The sequence below is a fragment of the Oreochromis aureus genome, linkage group 8, assembly GCF_013358895.1.
Source record: "Oreochromis aureus strain Israel breed Guangdong linkage group 8, ZZ_aureus, whole genome shotgun sequence".
NCBI classification, from domain to species: domain Eukaryota; kingdom Metazoa; phylum Chordata; class Actinopteri; order Cichliformes; family Cichlidae; genus Oreochromis; species Oreochromis aureus.
Window position 1 is genome coordinate 10,340,922 of NC_052949.1, and position 23,175 is coordinate 10,364,096.

The 23,175-nt window shown below is 40.8% G+C and overlaps 1 protein-coding gene and 1 non-coding gene across 2 annotated transcripts; one reads left to right on the forward strand and one right to left on the reverse strand.

Annotated features, from left to right (window-relative positions):
• The first annotated feature begins 17,598 nt into the window (after positions 1-17,598).
• On the forward strand, positions 17,599-22,210 carry tha1 (threonine aldolase 1). The gene is made up of 7 exons (XM_031742849.2): positions 17,599-17,991; positions 19,207-19,290; positions 19,377-19,465; positions 19,552-19,737; positions 20,722-20,859; positions 20,965-21,157; positions 21,432-22,210. The coding sequence occupies exons 1-7, from the start codon at positions 17,703-17,705 to the stop codon at positions 21,737-21,739; spliced, it is 1,287 nt and encodes a 428-aa protein (XP_031598709.1). The 5' UTR covers positions 17,599-17,702; the 3' UTR covers positions 21,740-22,210.
• A 365-nt stretch (positions 22,211-22,575) lies between these two features.
• On the reverse strand, positions 22,576-22,657 carry trnal-uag. The gene has a single exon. It is a non-coding gene; the product is annotated as a tRNA-Leu (tRNA).
• Positions 22,658-23,175: the final 518 nt, after the last annotated feature.

Genomic DNA, 23,175 nt, shown 5'->3' on the forward strand with positions numbered 1-23,175 from the left:
TGCATTTGCCTTGTGTCTTAATTTACTGTTTTGTTTTGTTTTTCTTCTTTTGAACTTCCACTAATTCAATATTGACTGCACACACTTTTGACTTACTCTAATAAATTGTAAAATGGTTTGTATTCCAGCAATTCCTGGCCTCGCAGCAAGACTATTTACTTACAATTGGGATTTCCTAGTTAAACAAAGCGGTGTTTATTCAGTCGGCACACTTTGAAAAAAGAGTGAGCAGCAGCACAAGGAGGATACACATTCATCACGGGGTTAAAATTGCTCTGATCCACGCTTCTCCGTTTCTTTGCCAGAAGATTGTGGATAAATTCCACAGGGATTGGAAAACGTATAGGGAAGGATGGAAGGAAAGGATGGAGGGAGGGCACAGCTGATGTGCACATGGCACAGTAACAAAGGGTTTCCCAGAAGGAGAGGGTTTAGGTCAACGTCATGCATGCACACTTTGACACAGCAGTCACTGTGTGGAGAGCTCACTTTGGGCTGGACCTAACTGGAAAGGAATGTAGTGGGGTTTTATACATCCTGCCTGAGGGGCTGAAAGAGGATGGTGTCTTCCAGGGAGTGTGTATGGATATGTGTGTTTGAGGTCAAATAGGTGAAAGGGTCCACGTGGAGGAGATTTATGATGGTCTGTGGTTTTTGTTTTTTTAGTGCACAGCTAAAGCGGAGTGTGTGTGTGTGTGTGTGTGTGTGTGTGTGTGTGTGTGTGTGTGTGTGTGTGTGTGTGTGTGTGTGTGTGTGTGTGTGTGTGTGTGTGTGTGTAAGTGGTTGGTCAAGCTAGATTGCGCCTGTTGGTAAAATTAAGCAGGAGGTGAGTTTCTTCATTTCTACCCCCCCCCCCATTTCCCCGAACACACACACACACAGATATGGTTCCCATTCCCTGCATACCTTGTGCTCTGTCTGAGGCTGGCTTCCAGGAAAGAGGCACTTTAATTGAGTTGAGTTTTTACGGCTCTTGCCTGGTGTTAATGTGTGTTTCAGAAGGAGGGAGTGTGTGAGGTAGGGGAGTCCTGAAGAGGAAATAATTGCTTAAAACAAGAAATAAAAGATGCAGAGAGAATATTAAAGTCAGATAAGGAGGACCTGGGAGATTTTCCTGATTTTTTTATGTCATACATATGCTGTAAAAATGATGGATCCTCATTTTAATATGGCCAAAGTTTCTACATTTAAACCTTGTGAGCTAAAATCGAAGGCTTCAGGCTCTTTTCTGCTCTCCTGTTCAAACCTTTTGTTTGAAAGGTGGCTTAAAGGAACTGCAACACAGCCCAGTGTAAGATTAACGAGGATTATTTTGAACTATGAGTCATGCAAAGCGACTCTGGTCAAGTCCAAAAGGATAAAACCAACATTATTTTTCCCTACTTATCTCCTCTCTCCTATGTTCAAGATGAGATTAAGCAGTTATATTTTGATCTCCCTCCTATCCCTTAAAAAATAGAGAGTAACCTCGTCTACCTCACTGGGCCAGCCGCCAGTGCTACACACATCTCTCTGGACTCGAGCCAACCTAAGACCTCTGTGGGAATCACAGGCTAATGTTTAATAACTGTTTTTACAGCTCACCACAGTACAGGTAATTACAATGATTCAAAAACTCGGTTCCTCATTTTTTGCCTTGACACTTCCAGGAAAAAACGCATCCAGGGTTGCTGTTTGGACGCTGGTGTGCGTCTGTGCGCGAGTGCGGATGACACTATTTGTTTATGAGAGGAAAACTGAGTGGGCACTTGGAGAGAAGGATGACGTAGGTTAGGAGACAAACAGAAAATGAGTGAGCCTTCTTCCCAAAATCCAACCAGAACAATCCAGTTTTACACACAACACATTGTTTAAATAAGCCAGCTCAGCTCGCTGTGACTCATCTTATGTTCCCCATAGTTGCCTAGTGAGTGGCGCTGGAATATTTTGCCTGTGCGTCGTGAATCTCACACACTCACAGAAAGTCTTTCCACCGTGATTCATTTTTTTCGGGTTATGACTTGCTGTGTCCAGCTCAACAGTTGTCAACAGTGTCCCCGCCAAACACAACACCCGGCTCTCAAACAACTGAGCTCCATTTGGAGAACCCCCCCGACCCCACTCATACCAACGTTTCGGGCACCGCCTCTCATAACTTTAATGCTGTGTTTTAATGCAGCATAAGGAAGTGAGAAGCAAGTTGAGCAATAAGAGGAATGCTTTTCAAAATGTAAGACAGTTTTCACTCCTGGAGCCTGATCAAAATTGAATTGTGCTATCTGCAGCTTCTTTTGTGTTTTATGTCATTTTTGCACTCTTGCCAAAGTCAGCCACAACACGCATAGAAGGAGGAAAGAATATTAAAAGGTTAGGACTGTACTCTACAACTAGCAAGTCACAACCATCTTCCAGGAAAGGCCCCTTGGATTGCTGATTATTTCTTCCAGTAAAGCTTTTTCTTGCCTGATCGGTGCTTATAGGAAAGGCGTTGGGGTTGGCCCATCAGTTCGAGTATTGTCACAGCCGCTTCTGATAAAGCCAGACCAGCTTCCAGGAAACCAGAGATTTACCCTCCAGCATTCCATCATTCCTTCACCATCAGTGCACACAGACAGAGATGGAGAGAAGCAGAGGGAGCAGAAGGGGTATAACAGCGATGCGGATCAATAAAAACCATATGGGGACGCCTACATGCAGTTAAATGCACGAGTGCATGTATGTGTTTTGTTTGTGTGTGCACAAAGCGCCTTCACGTGTACTCACTGACAGTGACGCATCACAAACACATCCAAACAAACACAATATTCCTCTAAGCTTACTACCAATCATCCGTGCTGTACAGTTACGCTCTCTGCAGCACTCAAAACTCCTGATCTTTACTTTCGCATAAATCATCACTTATCACCCTGGAAAGCCTGGGTGTGCCTCTGACTGACTGGAAATACTCATAAGGCCAACTGAGATTACCTCAAAGTAACTAAACTGTTTGTAAAAGGCATGTTGTATCAGGCACATTGTTTAACTTGTGCTTCCCCCCCCCTCTCTCTCTTCATTCACAGCTGCACAAGCGTACCGGCAGAGAAGCTCAGATGCCAAATGGCTTACTGTAACAGCGTGGACTTGGACCAAACCCTCTAACACTCTCAGGTGTCACCGTGTCCCTTCAGCCAGCAAACAGGACTGCACAGTATTTGAACTTCAGACTGTAGCAGACACGCACATGAGTTCAAACATTACCATATGCACATACATATGTGGTGAGTAAGGGGTTTTTTAGGCCACGAATGAATGGCAACGCCTGTAAACTACCTACAAACTCGCTGCAGTGCTCAATAAAATAACAGTCCAGCATTTGCAGTTTAACTGGAAGTAACATGTTAAAGGGAAGAGCAGAATTCTTTTTTTGTGTGAGTCAAATAAAAGCCTCGTGTTTTCATTAAGATCTGCCGACACAAGAAAGCCAAAGACACAAACGTCAAAAGGAAATACAAACAAAGAAAAGCAAGCATGCAAAAAGGAAGGAAGATTTTAAGAAATGATTAAGAAGAAGGAAACATTTCTGACAAAGAAAGCTCCAACTATGAGGCTTTTCTAAATAATCTATCAAAGCCTTCTTCTGCAGTGGAACATGTGACAGCCTTGTTAGTCAGCAGTTCCTTATTTACACATCGGTTATCGAGCAACATTATCAGTAATTTGTTTTAGTTAAGGCCACTTCTAGCTTGTGTTTTTGGTCTTTACAAAATTTAGAAAGAAGTGATGCAGCTCTTTCTTTTTCCTCCTAACAATCATTTTTATTTAAAGAAATACTTTAAAAAACTTTCATTAAAAAGTCCAAGTTTAAGGACAATGATGCATTTGTTTTCCTATTAGTGTAGTAGAGCCTCTGTACATGGTCACAATGGATTTTAAATCAAATAGTCAAGGTGTAATTGAAGATTTTAGCTTTTTATAGATAGCCTCCCGTTTTTAGAGGCTCAAAATTAACTGAATATCTGCCTGACGACCAGTTTCATGGTCAGGTAAGTCCTGTTTGCTTTATTTCCATAAAATAAGTGTTGAACAACGTCTCTCAATATGACGTCCAAATAGATGTCAAAAAAGCTGAAAAAAAACTAAATGAACATATCAGAAAGGTATTAAAAAAGTTTAGGAGTGGTTAAATCAGTAATTTAACCATTTACTTTGGTAGATCCTTAAAACGAGTGAATGCACTGACCAGCTCAGTGACATCAAAAGGCCTGAATAGACGAAAGAAACTACAGTGGATGATCACAGAATTATTTCCATGGTTAACAAAAATACCTTCACAACACCGAGTCAAGAACACTCTGGAGGTTCTTGGTTCTTCTTGAGGAAGCAGGCGTTGAAGTCTACAATCAGAAGAAGCTTTCCTGAATGTAAACCCAGAGAGTTTACAACAAGGTGCAAACCACTGGGTACATTTAAAAACCAGAAGGTCAGATTAGACTTTTCCAGGAAACATCTAAAAGAGCCCGCACTGCTCTGAAAACAATTTTCTGAAAGCAAGATGAACTTGTTACAGATTGATGGGAAGAGAAAATTATGAAAGAGGAAACAAATAGATTATGATCTGAAGCATACCACATCATCAGTCAAACATGGTGGAGGCAGTGTTATAGTACAGGTGTGTATGGCTGGAATGAATGGAATCAGTAATCAAGTCATACAGGGGGTAAAGTTTCATCTACATTTTTTTCTCCTGTCTTGGTTAGTTTTCCTTTCTTTGTGGTTGTACACCTCCCCCTCACCCATGTTGTTCCTTAAACCTGTTTACAATTACCCAATAACCTTCGCCTGTACAGATACATCCTGCCATACACTCCTCAGTTACCAGTTTGTTTTGTATTTCTTGCATTTCAAGCATTAAAGGTGAGCATTACAGTTACTTGGATTCCTCATGTTTTCTCATGGTGTTATTATTGATCTCCTTGTATGTGTGACTTTTTTGAGTTGTACTTAGATTTTTGCCTTAAGCCTGCCCCTTACCGGATTTGTTTGCTCCACTGACTGATCACTCTGTCAATGACCTTGTGTTGTTTTCCGATTAGATTTGGATTTACTTTGCCTCTCTGTGTCACGTTGTGAAATTCCTCCCCTCAAAAAATAAGTGACATTCATTAAAATTTCATTTTTTAAGTGTTTCCTTCTGGACACAAACAAAAAATAAATGTCTTTGGTTCTATTTTCTCAAGTGTCATTCTTATCTCTTCCCAAACATTTCATGCATTCATTACATCGATTTTAACGTGGCTAAAGTTTCATATGTTTGCACCAGCTGTCAGTCTGAGCCACGTGTTCGCATACTGATTCTCAATCGTCTGCCTAGAGTTAGATCTTCAGATCTTCTTCTTATGCTTTTAGCTTATGACACAAAAACCTTTTAACGAGCAGGACTGAACAGGTTTTACAAACTTTGTTATGTCCTTTGTCCTGGTTATTTCAAAAAGTGTCTATGGTGATGTGTTTTGATAAAACGTGTCTGCTGCAGACAAAATGTGATGTGGCTCTCGAGGAGCTAAATGCTTCACTTCCTTCGACTGACTCTCTTTTGTGTGGAACAGGATTTTTTTCCCCACTGAAAACAGCCCACTGCTGTGGCCAACAACACCAATATAAGAGGGAACTAAAAGAGTACACTTGGCGGCTAAACAATGAGTTGTTTTCACATTCCCATTTAATTCACTGTTGCTGTAAAATATTGATTATAGTTGCTTTTATGGTGCTAAAGTAGAGATGCAGCTGAAGGCTGTAAAAAAAAAGCTAGCTGGGCTTGAGTTCAGGGTTTTTTGGGGGGGAAACAAATGACTCATATTTTCTTATGTTTATGTCAAGTTGAATATTTAACCTCAGTGTGTCTGCTAGTAAGAGTCAGTTAAATAAGACTGTTTTGCTTATTGGATGCACCCTTTGGGTCCACTAACTCCTGAGACCTTTGCACCATTGCTTTCAATCTCAACTTCCTGTTGACAATGCTATTCTGCCTCTTAAAATGTCTAGTTAGTCTAGTTAAAATGTTTAGTTTGTAAAGGTTGAGGCGTTCCCCACGCAGTGGCACAGTATTTATAATACTGTATATTTGTATTTGTATAGTGTATAGAGGTCGTTCTTTGTCTAGGGCGTTTGGTCCATCTTCTTTATAAACTTCAGTCTTACCTAAGGCATACAAACCAATCTATTATACTGCCAGATGCTCTCTAAGAAGAGAGTTTTTGTTGTTAGTTCTGGCAAACATCCATCCATCCATTTTCTTCTGCTCATCTAACTTGGGGGGCCCCAGGGGGCTGGAGCCTATCCCAGTTGTCATAGGGCGAGAGGCAGGGTACATCCTGGACAGGTCGCCAGTCTGTCGCAGGATTATTACATAGAGACAGAACACCATTTACTCTCCAATTTACGCCTACAGGGAATTTAGGAAGCACACACCAAAAGATACATATAAAGGTAGGAAAAGCTGACAGGAATCCATGAGTAGTTACCTGCGGCCTCTGCCTCCCAGAATACTTGTGACTACTAGTAATGCTTTACCAGCCATTAATGGAGTGAGTGATAAAGACAACTGTAGGAAATGTTTAAGTAGGCACTGACACACATTCAAAATGCCAACAGTGAACAGCATGCATGACTGGCTTAGGCTTTAGATGTGATAAAGAAACTATCAGCGGTATTTGAAGTAAAGCAGTAGCAGCAGACATCCATCATGAAATGCAGAAGGACCGACGCCTTGCAGTCATGGTAAAAAAAAAAAAAGAAGAAGAAGAAGAAGAAGAAGAAGAAAGTACACCCTTTTTAAATTTTAAGGTTTTACATATCAAGACATAATAATTATAATCTGGAATTTTTACAAACAAGGTTTTATAAACAAGTAAAATCCGCCTCAGACGAACAACAACGTTTGACACTGCCATTGTTTATTTAACAAAAATAACCCAAAATGAAGGAATGTGTGAAGAAACTAAGTACACCCAGTCTGCCAGTCTTCCTAGGAGCGGACATCCTAGCAATTCACCCTAAGATCACTGCAGTGCTCAAAGAACTGCAAAACAAAGCCCAAGAGCTGCATCTCAGACTATACAGGCCTCAGTTAAATATTAAAGTTCATGAAAATACAATTAGAAAATGACAGAACAAGTATGGCTTACTTAGAAGGGTTGCCAGATATGCAAAACACATCTGAACAAACCAGTATACTTCCAGAACAAAGTCTCTTAGATGGATGACACAAAAGTATACATGTCTGGCCATCATACACAGACATAGTCACATTTGGTGAAAACCAAGCAGAGCATATCAGCACAAACAGCTCAACCAGCTGTGAAGCACAATAATGGGGTGGGGATAATTTGGGTTTATTTTGCAGCTGGAGGATTTGGGCACCTTGCAATCACTGACACGAATTCTAGAGTCAAAGGGAGGCCATCTATCCAACAGCTAATGCTTGAGCTAAAATGGGTCATACAACAGGAGAATGACACCAAGAACACCAGAAATAATACAACAGAATGGCTGAAAAAAAGAAAAGAATAAAGGTGTTGCAACGACCTGGTGGGACGTTAAGATAGCTGTGGATAAACAAATGCCTGCAAACCTCAATTAACTGAAGCAGCGCGGTAAAAAAGAGTGGGCCAACATGTCTCCACAATGATGTGAGAGGCTGATAAATTTTCAAGTTATTGTTCATAAAAACAGTTTTGCAAGCTAATGAATCATGGGGTGAATAATTTTTTCCCACACACTGCTTCTACATTGTCCTTTGTTTCTGCTAAATAAATAATGACATGGAGTAGTAGTGCCATGCATCTTGTGACTTGGTTAGGACTAGATGATTTTTTTAATGTCTTGACATGTAAAACCTTAGAAGGGACAAAAACTGTATCAAAAGTCTCTGAGCAAAAACTGTGCAACAGAACAGAGGACGTTGCACTCATCTCGCTCCAAACTCAGGATGCTGTTGCTGTCGAGCAACACTGTTAACCACTGAGCCTCATTCCTGCGTTGACATGCACAATGACTTTGTGAACCACAGATAAATATACATAGATACTACAGTAGGTACTGCTGTTTGCACAGACATGCATCAGTGCAGTTGGTACGGGAAAACCATGGGTGTTGTGCAAATGGTTATTTACCTAGGTGGTGTGCTAGCATGTGAATATTTGAATGATATACAGCAAACAAATCATTACTATACCTGAAAATTTCATCCCTAGCCATTCTGGTGCTTTGCAGCCTCTGCAGTCTATAATAATATAATAATGCTTTTTTTAAGACATGGAAGATGACCAATATAAACAAGGCATGAAGTTATGCATGCTTTCTAGATCCAAATTTGCCAAAAATGGAGCACAAAGTTTTTGCAAGCAATATTGTTTATCAGCTAATATTATTAAAATGCAACAGGAGCACAAACACGGTGAGGTCCAGCTCAGTCATTGAATACAGCTGCTCGTGACCAGTGTTGGGGAGTAACGGAATACATGTACCGCCGTTACGTATTTAAAATACAAAATATGGGTAACTGTATTCCGTTACAGTTACCGTTTAAAAAGGTGGTATTCAGAATACAGTTACTTTGTTGAAATGAATGGATTACACGGCGGTATTTTCCTGTTTAGGCTATGCCCTCTCTATTTTTAGTTTCCACGCCGGTGGAAACCCAAACAAACACGCATTAAGAGGCTCTAATGTCTGTGTCTCAGTCTCGCGGCCCATGTCAACTCTACTTGCGGCCCGCATAATGGCATGAAGAAATATTTTTAAAAATTATTCACAAAAAATATTTAATATGAAGGCAATAGAGTGTTACAGGCATCACCCTAAAGAATGTAGCCTCATGGGCAGTGTAGTCCGTGCTGCGTTATGTGTCTGTGAGCGCGAGGGAGGGAGAAAAAGAGTAGAAAAGTACGAGCTGTCACCGACCAGAAACGGGAAATGGAAGCATGTAAATATAATAATATCCACTGCAGCCAAAAAGAGTGCCTGAGGAGCCCAGTTGTAAGTAAGCTATTAAGACTCGACTGTACGCTGTGTTCGTGTTTTCCTCCGAAACAGTAAGTTCCGTTGGAGCAGCCTTTCAACGCCTCTCTCTGTTTCCCGCTAGCAAAGTTGACCCAGACAACAAAGTAAAGCTAGTTTTCAGCTACGAGCCCAACATGGAACTCGACATATTAGCCAGAGGTCCCTTTACGGTTTTACGCCTTTACGGTTCGGAGCCGCGAACCTGTTTTACAGGTGCGGAACAGTTTTCTATATGAGATCGCTTCAAAAAGTGCAGCCTTACCTAATGTCAACCTACTGTTACTCATTTTATCAATCAATCAATCAATCTTTATTTATAAAGCACTTTTCATACAAAAAAAAACTGTAGCACAAAGTGCTTTACATGGTTAAAAGTTATATTAAGATTTAAAATCTAGTTGGTATTGGTATGGCGAGTAACCTTCAGTAAAAGTAATAAATCACACAGCAATAGTACATTCATGTAGTTGCAAAAGGAATGATAATATATTAAGTAATCCAAAGTATTCAGAATACGATACTCTCATTGAGTAACGTAACGGAATACGTTACAAAATACATTTTGGGGCATGTATTCTGTAATCTGTAGTGGAATACATTTTAAAAGTAACCTTCCCAACACTGCTCGCGACACTTGTCGATCAAATTTTAAACTTCAGTAGTTTTCTTTATGGGGAGTCTGAGGGGATTCCTTTTGGAGGAGCCTCAAGGGGCCATGCCAGGAACTGCAGTTTTTAAGTGGGCTTTGTTTTACAGACAACCTCCTGGACTTGGCCTGTCCTCATCTTTCATGGAAGTGCGTAAAATGTAATGCACATTATGGTTTTCATTCTTCTGTCACTCAAAGCGGCAAGCAGTAGATGAAATATGGGAAAATAGCAAGGGTTTTTTTAAGGCAGCACCAGAGCCAAAAATATGTCATTGCTAAAGCTCTCTCAGAAAAGCGGGATCACCAAAGTGATTAGGATCGATCCTCTAAGGCATATGAACATCTGTAGAAAAATGCATGCCAACTCATTTTGTAAATGCAGATACTGCGCTTCGCGGGATAAATGACTCATGCGGCGGTGCAGAGGGAAAGGCAGGGGGATCACCAGAGCAGTTGTTATTGATCCTCCAGTGATCGTGAATTTCTCGATGAAGATTTCAGGGGAATCCATCCAATAGCTGTTGGGATTTGAGTCTGAAGCAAAAGAGGTGGACCAACCAGCACTTACTATTAAACTTTTACCTGCCAGCACACACACACACACCGCAGAGAATGAACTGACAGCAGAAGGAAATGTGCGCAAAAAGGTGTCAGCCTCTGCCTGTCAGTCAGTTACATAATAAGGCGTTAAACCATCAACGACATTTCCTTTGTTTCTTTATCAGCTCTCTTTAGTGTTGTTTCAACACTGAATTAAATCATTAACCATCCACTTCACTTCCTGAAACTACACCAGCCGTGCCAGATGGAATATCAGAGCAGGATGAAAACCTGGGATCTTGAAAAGCCCAAAACAACTCTCTGTGGCTCGTTTCAAAGTATACATTTTACAGGCTCTCATTGCAAATTAAACTCGACAGGAGCCTTCAATCCAAACCGGGGAGTTTGAATATGAACAGTGGCACTTTTCTGCCAATAGCTGACAGGCTCTTCTGTTTTGTCTCAACAAGGATCCAATTGGATTAAAAAAGCCCCAATGCCGAGCCCTCTGAATCGACTCCATTCAGCCACTGGCCTGCAGCAGCATGCACACCCCCAACATAAAACAAATGGCACTGCTCGGGCTTATGTGTGTGCATACTTAATTTCACCTTGTGAGAAGTTCCCACTCATTAAACACCAAAAATCAAAAGGGAACGTTGCACACACACAAACACAGATGCACGGCAGCACCCCCACTCCTTAATGTGAGGGATCACATTTGTTCCTGAAAGAGGTACACAGGGGGTCTGCAGTGTGTATGTGTGTGTGAACAGCGTGTGAATGCAAGAGCCAATCACAGAGCGGTATAGACACTGAGCCCCCCAAGTACTGCTGGTTTATAGGGCTCAGCTTCAGAGAAGTCACATGACTTCCCAGCGAGCGAGGTGGAGAGAGAGGAGTGGGCAATGTGGGAAAGGAGATTGAGGAGAAGGAGGAGTGAAAAGAGGGTCAGAAGGGTGACAGGATCGCTGCGAGGGGTGAGCTGAAGGTCTGGTAAATGAATAAAGCAGAAGGAAAAAAAGAGAGCGACGTGACGGTTCTCGGAAGCGAGACTGTGCAGGCTGGTCGGGGTCTGTAATTACAGCTGAATGAACAAAGTGAGAAATGACTGACTGAAACGAGAAGCCGGCGAGCAGCTGAATGAAGGATCAGATGAATGAGAACACACAGGCGATAGTGGTTGCAGCTGATTACTACAGTGGGTAATCTTGATGGTCTGGTTAACCCCGTCTCACACTGTCAAACTATCTTCACCGCAATGCATGAAGTGACTGTTCACCCAAAACAAAATGCAGAAAATCTAAGATATCTTCTTCTTTACATCATCATTTCTGGGTAAGATATGTCAATTTTAAGCTACGGTGGAAACAATCTAATCAACGGGCTTCACTTTTATGAGTTTTCTTTGGTACTCATTGGGTCTCGAAAACATTCCCAGTGAAAACTGTTCACAGCGAGTTCTCTGGAAATAAACTGTGATGCACTTTGAGTTTTTAAAATGTCATTTTTCAGCCACAAACTAAATTCCATTTCTCTCAGTAGAACCAGGGTGGAGACAGGACATCTCAAAACTTTGCAAATACAACCAAAAGTAAACAGTATGGGACTAAAGCATGCAGACACCCCTGTACACTGTTTGGGTTAGGCCCCTCAGGCCCAGTGACTTGCTCTTATTGCTTCAGACTGCCATAATATTTTATATTGTTCTCCCAGCTTTGTGGGAAGGTTTCAACACATCATTGCCCACATAGGATGCAGGCCCCCTAAAAGAAAGAGTTTTCCAAGTTTAGCGGGGCAGGCCTGCACAGAGAGCACTGACCTCGAGTCCATTTGACACCTACAAGTCGGACCTTGCCACATAACAATCAGTGCCTGAACCCGCAAATGCAACCCTTCTAAGTAAACCAGATATAGTAGCAGATTAATGCCCACAGTTCAGGAATGAGATGTTCAGCTGTCACATATGGCTGTAATATTCAGCTGTCTGTGTATTTTTGGGCACGGAGTGGATCTGTGTGGTGATAAATCACCAGGGAGAGGAGAGGTAGAAGAGAAGAAATGTGAGAACCTGCGCTTTAAGAAAAGAAACAAGCACAGAGGACTCCCCAATGAAATGCTTAGAAAAAAAAACAAAAAGGAAAGAAAGAATTTACACCATCACGCTTCCCCTGCTTCCTAAGAGCAACATGTTCTTTTTTAAATTGCATAGTGGGGACAAGAGGTTGTTTACACAGTCCCCCTGTGGGGACAGAAAGAAAGTCCCATGATGGAAAGCATCAGATTTAAGGGTTAAGCCTTGGTTAGTGTTTCGGTAATAAGGGTTAGGAAAGTGCTGGTTACGGTAAGTCTCCAGGAAATGAATGCAAGTCAATGTAATGTCCTCTAAAGTTAAGGAAACAGGAGTGTGTGTGTGTGTGTGTGTGTGTGTGTGTGTGTGTGTGTGTGTGTGTGTGTGTGTGTGTGTGTGTGTGTGAAGTAAAGCATGTCCACATGGCCCGTGACATATGAAGTGGGGGGGGTAGTGTGAAATGTGAAACAGATGTTACTCTTGTTTCACAGGCACTGATGTCGACACCTTTACAAAAAGAGGTATGTGTTGAGTGAGAGTGTGTCTGTGTGTGTTTGAAAGACATCATTCAAGTGGCGGCTTCCCATAAACACCTGTTTTGTTCCGGTTAATATCTCTCGTCATCGTGAATAAATGAAAGAGGAGAGATATAGATAGTTAGAGAGAGAGGGAAGGAGGTTGTTGTGGTGGTGGCGGCGGTTGTTGTGGTGTTGCGGAGGGGGGTCACCTCCATTCCTCTGCCGTCCCTGAAAGAGAAGAGCTCATGTGGGATGAACACATTTGTTTATTCATTCGGCCCATCTATTTTCAGCCCAGTGGGTTTATGGTTATTGGAAAGGCGTTGCCGTCTCGCTCCTTCCCAGAAGGAGTCAATATTTCTCCCTCTCCTTCATTTCTCCCTCTCTGCCTCTTTTTCTCTAATTCAATATTTTCTCCAAAACACCACTCTCTCCCCTCCGTGCACAGGCAAGGAATGCTGGAAGGCACTCGCAGGGAAACAAAACACGAGCAAAAGGCACGCAGCTCTGCGCACACGCAGACAAGAATGCGAGAGCGCGGTGCCAACAGGGATCCCGTAAAAACTCGGGACATTTCCCACTTCCTTTGTCTTATCACACTTATCCATCACTGCTTGCTTGTCTTGCTTACTGATGCATCTTTATCTCTCTCTCTTCATGGCTCTTGTGGGGCTCTCGAGACCGACTGCGGCCTTTTTACAAGGCTGATGTTTGCTAATGACTTTTAATGATGACTGGTTATGGCTCATAAAACCTGGCTGTGTTACTGGCATTATCAAGTTTGACTACAGTACAGTGCCATGCTGATGGCACACACTGGGGTCCTTATCAGGTGATTAAAATCAGAAAAGACAGTAAGGCCATCCGTGTGAGTGGGAAATGTGTGTGAGGGTGGGGGTAGGGAGGGCGCTGGTGCCTGTAATGCGAATGTGGCCCTAACAATTGCAGCACACAGAGCAAAAGTCAGTGTCAGAGGGAGGAGAGAGGTGTTTTGTAATAGGCACGCCTCCCTCCCAGCCAGTTTTGATCAACGGTGGAGAAATTCCCACAAACCTTCACCTCCAAATATTGACTTAGTCTCAGGGACGTGAGGGAACTGGGGCTTTGTTTCAGATAAAAACACAGGATAGTGCCAGTTTAGTTTGGGCCCGAGCCTCATCGTAGCACCAGTGTGGAAATGTACCAGAGCTTCAACACTCAAGCCACCGAGTTAGTTTAGAAAGTGAAGCGAGGACTGGATCGTTTTCAATATTTTTTTTATCCAATAAGGAACCTTTTTAAAAGGTTATATGAGTAAAATTATATTTATTTAGCCAATCCTTGTATGTCGCTTCTTATAAACCTATTTTCGTTGTGTTAATTTTAAACTTCAGGCAAGTGTATTTAAAATATCTGCTGACTCTGTAACCACAGATTAGGATGAAGTAATCCAAGAGTGCAAACCTCCACTATGTGGGGAGTATTTACTTTAATAGGAATAGTTTTGTACTTTGTAAATATTCATTTTGGGGGTTTTTTCTTTTCTTTTTAAACCTACTTGTAGAAGTTTGTAGTGCAGTAAAAATCCATTAATGGTAGCATGACAGAGGTTTACTTTGATTACACAAACAGTATGTAGATAATGGATAATAGCTATTGATTCGTAAACGGGTGGAATAACTTGAGCTTATTATTTAATATTATACTGCGGTATATTCGAACTAACCAGGCAGCTCATTCTCTTTCTTTTGATGATACTTTATTTTTAAAGATAAAACACATTTTGGGGTCAACTTGAAAGAAAAAGCAGATATAAAATGTAAAAGTGAGGTCAGAGGTCACATGACATGATATTTCTAATCTTTATATGATATTTTCTATATGTTGAAAATGCGCACCACGCTTGTTAGAACCACATTTTCTAAATTATGAGTTTTTTTACCCCAATTTTTGACCAATAAATCATAAAGTTGACCTTGAAGACTCCTGTGGATGCAAGCCCAGTCTACACCCCCCTTCAAGGTTTTGTCAGAGTTAGCTCAAAACCTTTCGAGCTATCGCTTTTACAGACAGAATGACACACAAACGCTACCAATCTTACTTATAAATGTGGGATATCTAAAATATTTGATTCAGAAACACTCCAAATCTTTTAGATTGCTGAAATATCTGAAAATATCACTCAAAATAAGATGCCTGATTGTGGAATAATTACTACTAAATTACAAATTACTTGTAAATTAAAGGCTATAACGTTAAAAACATACATTTCTTTCAGGGTCCTCACAATCCACCACACCGTAAATGTCACGCCAGTCAGTCTCAGCCTTTCAGCTCAGCGTGGGGATAAAGGTCAGGTCCAAAGTGGGTGTGTGACCCTTGAAGAATCTTGAGGTGTCATAGTTATTCCAGAGTGTTCGTGGCTACAACACGCCATAAACAAATCGTGCAAAGTGGCACAGGAGCAGACAGATAAACGCGCACAGGTGCACGGACACATTTACGAAACACATGCCGGACAAACTGCAGTCCGTGCCGAGAGTTACAAGGCAAATGTGTTCAAATTCAATATGTGCGCTACACAGGACACGATTGATCTGTTTCTAGATTATTATTAGAAACTCACTCACAGACCAGGAGGGAAAACTTTAATTTTCACCCATTCATCTAGATTTTGATGTTTACATTATACTAGCGCACAGTGTTTTTGGTTTTTCAGTATTAGATAACAGACATTTTAGATGTCTGTCATAGATAAAGCAGCATTATGTGTGTAGAGCTGTTAAAAAGTTATTTCTGTGTAAATCATACTAAATAGAAGATATAAGCAAGCCTTAAAAGTTCTGCATAAGAAATCCCAGCAGTACCATTGCAGTGAGATTCATATTAAACCCAAAATATTCAATTTTCAGAACATAATTTTGTACTCAGATGCACCTTCTTTGCTTTAAAGTCGTTCGCAATGCCTCCAACTTTACCCAGAGACAATGACGACAGCTGAAAGGGGCCGAGTGCTCCTAAAAGAAGCTTTGCCTTTGCACAATCCCCAAATCCAGAACGAGTTGAAAATATGTAGATTTTCATATCTTTCCATGTCATGCAAAATATATACTGATGGGATAGATTGCTTGTTAAATGAGGTGTGGTACAGATTAAAGAGTTAACATGTGTGTGTGGGACTGTGTGTGCATATTTCATTATATATTACGTTACCTTCCAAGGAACTGCAGATAGAAATTATCTAGGAGCCAAATGTGGTTCAAAGACTTTTTTATGTTATCAAATCAATGTTTTTGTGTGTGGGGCCTGAAAAATAAAGAACAAAACTAAACTAAGTATAGAAAAGTAAACTAAACATACAAGGGACAGACACAGTTAAAGAGTTACCTGTAATCTTGTAAAATAACCTCCCAATAAATGTCATTTTTTTGAAGCCTGTAAAGCTCAGTTTATTGTGTAGTTTAGTACAATATATGCACCACAAGCTATAGCCTCATAAGTCTTTTACAAACAATATAAACACGGTTTTAAAAAAGTTTTTTTTAGACTGCTGATTCACCCTGTGAACGCTTTTGAACATAGATGCAGATTTCTTAGAAGAAGAAGGTGTGGGCGTAGGTTTTTTTTGGGTAATGGGAAGACTCATAAGCAGGGATCAGGTCTTTCCCTGGGCATTTTTGTAATTTCCTTGACTTCTGGGGAATTCTGTAGATTTATGGCTTCAATTTATGATAAAAAGGAATCAACTGCCCTGACGGTTTCCTAAATACATTCTCTGTTTGGTTCATGTTTTTATTGGGAGTAAAAATGCATTTGTTGTAGGCAAAACTTTTCCTGTGTTCCATGAAATCTAGATCTATGAGCATAAAGGAAACACACCACCCCGACTATTTGAAACACATGCATTTACAGTGAGAACATGAAAGAAGCAGTGAAGTTACTTAGGAAAACAAGCATGCAAGTGTGGTTGAATTGCCACCTGGTGTTGGATTTTTTTGTTTTCCTTTACTTAAAAAAGAAAATCTTAAACCACTGTGGAAAAAAGTATAAAATGCATCAGAAATCAAGGAAATTAAATCAAGTCAGACCCGTGAATGTGTAGGTTCTCCAGGTCGTGATAGTCTGATGAGCTTGGAAAGAAAATGACTGGACTTCTTTAAGCTTCATGAAGATTCTCATCCTCTTCAGACAACGTCCCACATGTTTTAAGCAAGGAAGGCAATCACCAAACATCAAGTGCAGTTTAACATGGCACCTGCCAATATCTTTTTTCTGCACACATTATCAAAAATAATGCAAAAGCTGAAAAAAAGACAGAAAATGCAGTTACTTAAAGTAGACGTGCATATTTGACCCTTGTTTTTCAATTTCACACGAGGAAGGAGAAAAACATGAAGTGAGACAGTGCAATGTGCTGCTCCGCAGACGCATCCCTGCAGAAATAATGTTGATAACCTGACAGAACAGTGGCTAAAATGACAGCTCACGGTTTGAAAAGTGCTTTGAAAAGAAAAAGGCCGAGTTTGAGAAAAGCATCAAACAAACTTCAGTTTTCTTTTGTGCTTAACAAGCACAAAGTGTCAGGAAAGCTGCTTCAGATAAAATGGAGTTTATATGTCTTTCACGAGCCCTTCATCCTCACCAGGACTAACCTAACCAGTGACCACGTGTGTAATAATAATAATAATAATAATAATAATAATAATAATAATAATGATAATACTACTACTACTACTACTACTACTAATAATAATAATAATACTCTTTGCTGGAATTTTAGCGCCATCTCGAGGTCCAGGCCGCTTTGCGCACTTGGATGCGCCTATAGGTCATCCATTAACTCCCCTTGCAGTCAATGATTATCGATTACAACTCCACCAATACAAAGTTCAGTAATAACAGTGAAAATGATTGAAAAGGGACCATCATGGCGTTAAAAACATCTTCCTGCAGGCTTTTATTTAAATTCATCCATCAAGGTGCTGTGGCACCGCTCGCTGGCCAAAACGCACTCCGCTCCGTGCTGGGATGGAGCTCCACGAGGGGATACTACAACTCTGGAAAGCCCAGTTATGCTGGAGCCGGAGGGGCGGCCCACGTCCGGGTGGTGGACCTCCGTAGCGACACGGTGACCAAGCCGGGTCCGGCCATGCGCCAGGCAATGGCGGAGGCCAAGGTGGGAGACGATGTGATGGGAGAAGACCCGACAGTTAACGGTTAGAGTCGAAGAAAGAGTTAAATTCTGCTTTTAATTTTTTTTTCTATTCTCTTTAAATTATTACTGACCTCTTGACTGGTCTGTGTGTGCATTTGTATATTTGCTTTAGGCTAGTTTGGTACCTCTTAGTTACTTCTTAATAATATATAGCCGACCACATGCCAGAGAATCCACATTCACGCACTGGGCACTTGGATTATCCAATACCGGATTACCCAGTAATCCAAATTAACCCCACAGTTGGAGGACAAACCAAGACACCAATAGACAAAGAAAAAAAGTTATTCTCTTCTCTTCTATAAGGTGGTCACATCCCAAAAGTGTGCTATTCCCGAGAAAAGCTCTGTATGCCTTACTTTTACATTAATTAAAAAAAAAAAGAAAAAAGATCAGATTATTGACAGAAAATTCCTTTTTAAAAAATTGAAAGTTTATTGAACCATCTAAAAATTGTAAAAAAAAAAAAAAAAAAAGAAAAAAAAAGAAAAAAAGAAAAAAAAGAATTACATTAAAATTTCCATATATGACTTTTAATTTGTGTCATATTTGCTACATTTTTGCAACATTGTTTAACAGCTTAAAAATTGATTGTGATGTGTGAAAAAAAAACTTAAGTTAAAATAAGTTTTAAAATTTTGGTTTTTTGAAAAATAAAACTAAAATGGTTTGTGAACTTGGAAACTGAACTAAAATAAAATAAAAATATAGAAAAAATATCCTTCGTTTTAGTCTTTGTCAGTTTGGTGCCTGCCTGATGAGGCTTCTTCCATACAGTAATACTTAAAAAGAAGAAAAGTATCACTGAAACTGATAAGAACTAAACTAAAACGAAACATTTCCAAACAATAAAACCTCCTCAGACCTCTGACATCAACAAGGCATTTTCAGTCAGAGAACCGCTGCTCACTGGACATTTTCTCTTTTTCAGACAACTCTCTGTAAACTCTAGAGATCATTGTGTGAGAAAATCCCACCAGGTCAGCAGTTTCAGCCTGTCTGCCACGTTCAAAGTCACTTAAATCAACTATCATGCAGACAAAACTCTCTCCAAGTAAAACAAAGGTCTTTATGCTGACTTTGCAGTCTATATGATACAATCCTCTCTGTCCTTTGAACCTTGACTAGAGAAATGACTTACTGCACTGCAGTGTTCTAAAGTCTTTGCATCTTTATTTGTGAAATGCTGCTCAAACCTAAAGCGTGATGTCTGCAGAGTTACAGAAAATTGCAGCGGATATCTTCGGGATGGAGGCCGCCCTTTTCGTCCCCTCTGGAACGATGAGTAATCTCATTGCAGGTCAGTTTTGCTTTCACCTGGCAGTGTGTGATTTAGTCTTAACTAGTCCTGGATTGTCGCAAACATGCCTGCATTTCATTCAACAGTGATGGTGCACTGCAGGGAGCGGGGCGACGAGGTAATCGTGGGGGACTTGTCCCATTTACACATCTATGAGCAAGGAGGTAGCGCTCAGGTGAGTGTGCCGGAGCACCTTTATCTATGATGGGGGGGGGTTTGTAACTAGACAAGAGTGTGTGTGTATTTGTTGTGTTGATACAGCTGGCTGGCGTGCACTCCACCACGGTGACCACGCTCCCCGATGGGACGTTTGACCTGGAGCAGCTGGAGTCAAAGATCCGCCACGGTTACCCAGACCCCCATTACCCACGATCACGGCTCGTATGTGTGGAAAACACGCACAACATTCAAGGAGGACGTGTGCTACCTCTGGCTTTTCTGCAGGAGGTGTGTGTGCATGACTTTCACTTTGATTAGTCTGACCCCAGATCCACTTTGCATCAGTTCAATTTAAGCAAGCTTTGTCTCAGAGAAGATGTCAGTGTTTCTGGATTATGTGTCCATATGGCTTCTTCTTTGATAGAGTTTTGACCTGCCTTTGTGGATGGCACAACGTTCATAGGCAGTGATTTCTAGAAATGTTCCTGAGCCCATGCAGTGCTTTCGGTGACTCATGCCTGATTTTAACACAGTGCTGCCTGAAATCACAAGCAAAGTAGCTCCTTAACTGATGGTTCAGGCTCACCTGATCCAGGCCCAACTACAAGCTTTTTCAAAAAGGAAAGTTTTAAGTTTAATCTTAAAAATAGAAAGGGTGTCTGTCACCTGAACCCAAACTGGGAGCTGGTTCCACAGGAGAAGCTTTTACAGCCTCCAGGAACTTCAAGTAAGCCTGCAGGTCGAGACTAAAGTGCTCCACTGGGATGATAAGATACTATGAGGTCTTAAGGCTATGATGGGGTCTTATCATTTAGAACTTTGTGTTTAAAGGGAAAGTTTTAAATGAAATTCTGTATTTAACAGAACAGAAAAGCTAATATTGGAGAAAAATGATCTCTCCTTGTGCTCCTCGTTCAGTACAGCATGTTAGCCAAAGTAGTATGGACGTACGGTGGAGTGAATCATTTCACTGCTCGCAGCAGACACAACAGTTTGGGTCATATACATTTTGTTATCATTTGAAATACATTGTTAATTAAATTACTTCAATTATTATTAAAGATAGCTTTTCTTGGTTGACATGGGGATGTATCCCCCGAGACTTTGTTGTAGACTCGTAGTCTCCAGCAGGAAGAATTCCCATTGAAATGTATTATTTACAGAGTCATGCTGATTGCCACATTTTGATACAAAAGCAATAGCGATTCGTGGCGTATTAAAATTTAATGACGTGATGCGATCATGTTTGGATGGTTTGTTTCCATGTTTAAGGTGCGTGCTTTAGCAGATCGATATGGTCTGTCCGTTCACATGGACGGAGCCCGGATAATGAACGCCGCTGTAGCTCAGGGAGTGCCTCCATCTGCCATACTGCAGCACACAGACACTGTTAGTGTGTGCCTCTCCAAGGTGGGTTTGAGGGATATAAAAACACACACACAAAGAAGTCAAGATTCATCTTAACCAAGGTGAAACTGGATTAACGTAACAATCAAAATCCTGGGTGTGTATCAGGGTTTGGGTGCCCCAGTTGGTACCATGCTGGCTGGACCTCAGGACTTCATATCCAGAGCGGTACGGTGTCGCAAAGCACTCGGTGGGGGAATGCGGCAGGCCGGCATACTCGCAGCAGCTGGAAAACTCTCCTTACAGAATATGGTTGGAAGACTGGAGGAGGATCACCGCAATGCAAAAACGTTTGCTCAAGGTGAGTAACTACCTGGTTATTCCATGAAAATTCAGTCCACGTGACTTCCTCAGGATCTGCTGTTTTTTTTGTGCAACAACTTTAGTTTGTTTAATGAAGCCATGCAAAATCTTACCTTTATATAGTGAATTTATTTTTATATAGTGAGTTCTAGAGGCTCAAATTACTGGAATTTGATTGATTTTACATGAATACCCTTCAATGAAAATTAAATGCTTTACTGGCTCCCGCTTTACTCTTTTGTGTAATTACTTTGTTTCTTCTCCACCTTCAGCTCTTCTCGACTGCAATCCTAACTTGTTCGCTGTTGACTTGGCTGCCGTGGAGACAAATATCCTGCGTTTCCGCCTGCAGGATCTCAGTTTGAGTCCTTGCGAGTTCTGTGACCGCATGGCTCAGGTTAGCAAGAGTGAGGAGGCTGCACTCGGGCAGGGGATACAAGTTCTCATGTACCCTCATTTTGGGAACTCTGTCAGGGCCGTGTGGCATCTTGGGATTTCTCCTGAGGACACTCAGCTGGCCATCCAGAAAATGCAGTTTGTGGTTTCTCAGCATGTGATGGAAAATATCAGGGCCCAGTGAAACCCAAGTCAGGATGAAACCTGATCTTAGAATGATTACAGAGTAATGTAGACTGTGAAAAATGGGACAAACACTACTAAAAGCACTAAGGATGTAAATCTGTTAATGTTAATTAAGAACAGTGTCTTGAATTTTATTTTGCGCCCTTATGATTTATCTTTTATTAAAGAGATGTGTGCAAATACAACAAATGGCACAGATGATGACCTTGGTCCATTTTAACTGTGCATGTGTGCAGCTCTCGACTGTAAGAATTTATATTAATGCTTTTTTAAATCATTAATATACATTCTTTATATTATATTAATGAATATAATATTGAGGACTCTGTTGGAAAATGGCTGATATTTCTGTGTACTGCTTAAATTTTAGCAAACTTTAGAAATCTGTCAACAATTTTGGCAACTTTTATTATCGCTGACTTTCTTTATTTGATCAAACGTAAATAAAAGCAATAATAAAAACATGAAAGAAGCTTCTAAGAAGCATTTGTCACCTCATTTTTATGTTCTTATTTACTCACAGGTGTTTCCATCATCATAAAGTGGTGCAGAAAAGGCACAACACCATCAGAAATTAAAGAAATAATAATAAAAAAAAAACATTCAAATGTCCTGGTGGTGGGTGACTGTCTGTTTAAGGTGTCCTCCAAAATTCTCAAAGCTTGTTTTTGGCCACAAGATGGCACTACAATATCAGACCTCGAGTTTTTATGACTATAAGCAACAGCAAAAAAGTGGAAATCCATTCTGGTATCTGGTTTTTATAACCAAAAAAAGAAAAACCATATTCAATTTGTCGATACTTGTCGTGGTGAAGAAGGCAAGAAAAAGTTCTGGCAGCGGTGGGATTCGAACCCACGCCATCGAAATGACTGGAGCCTAAATCCAGCGCCTTAGACCACTCGGCCACGCTACCGTGATATCCCACGTCGGACACATATCTATTTATATGACGGGAAACATCATTCTATTATTCACGTTATACGACTGATGATGGGATTTCACTAACACTAATACTAATAACTCTCTTCAAGCACATAATTATATTTGTAGTTATCATTGAAGCCCTGGATGGATAAGGCACTGCTAATCTTTTTAATAAGAGCTAAATTTAGTACTCCTAACCCAGTGTTAAGGCTAAAGCCATTTTGGAGCCCTGTTATACAAGTAAATATTTGCAAGGATGTTTGGCATGTCACCTGCACTATAGCTATTAAATGCCATGCAAGTCCGGTCGTAAAGCTTCCCGATGAAGCTCCGTGTTGCCCCACGTGGCCTGTTTAGCCAGACAACCATTGCTTGGAGTGGCACTTTGGAGGATGGTACAAACTGTTCAGCTCGTGGTGCTGTCAAATACTCCTGTGAAAGTACACAATTTTGCTTTTTTTGCGGCCTGGCTGTACGATAATAATTTTAACCACTGCTACTTATGCT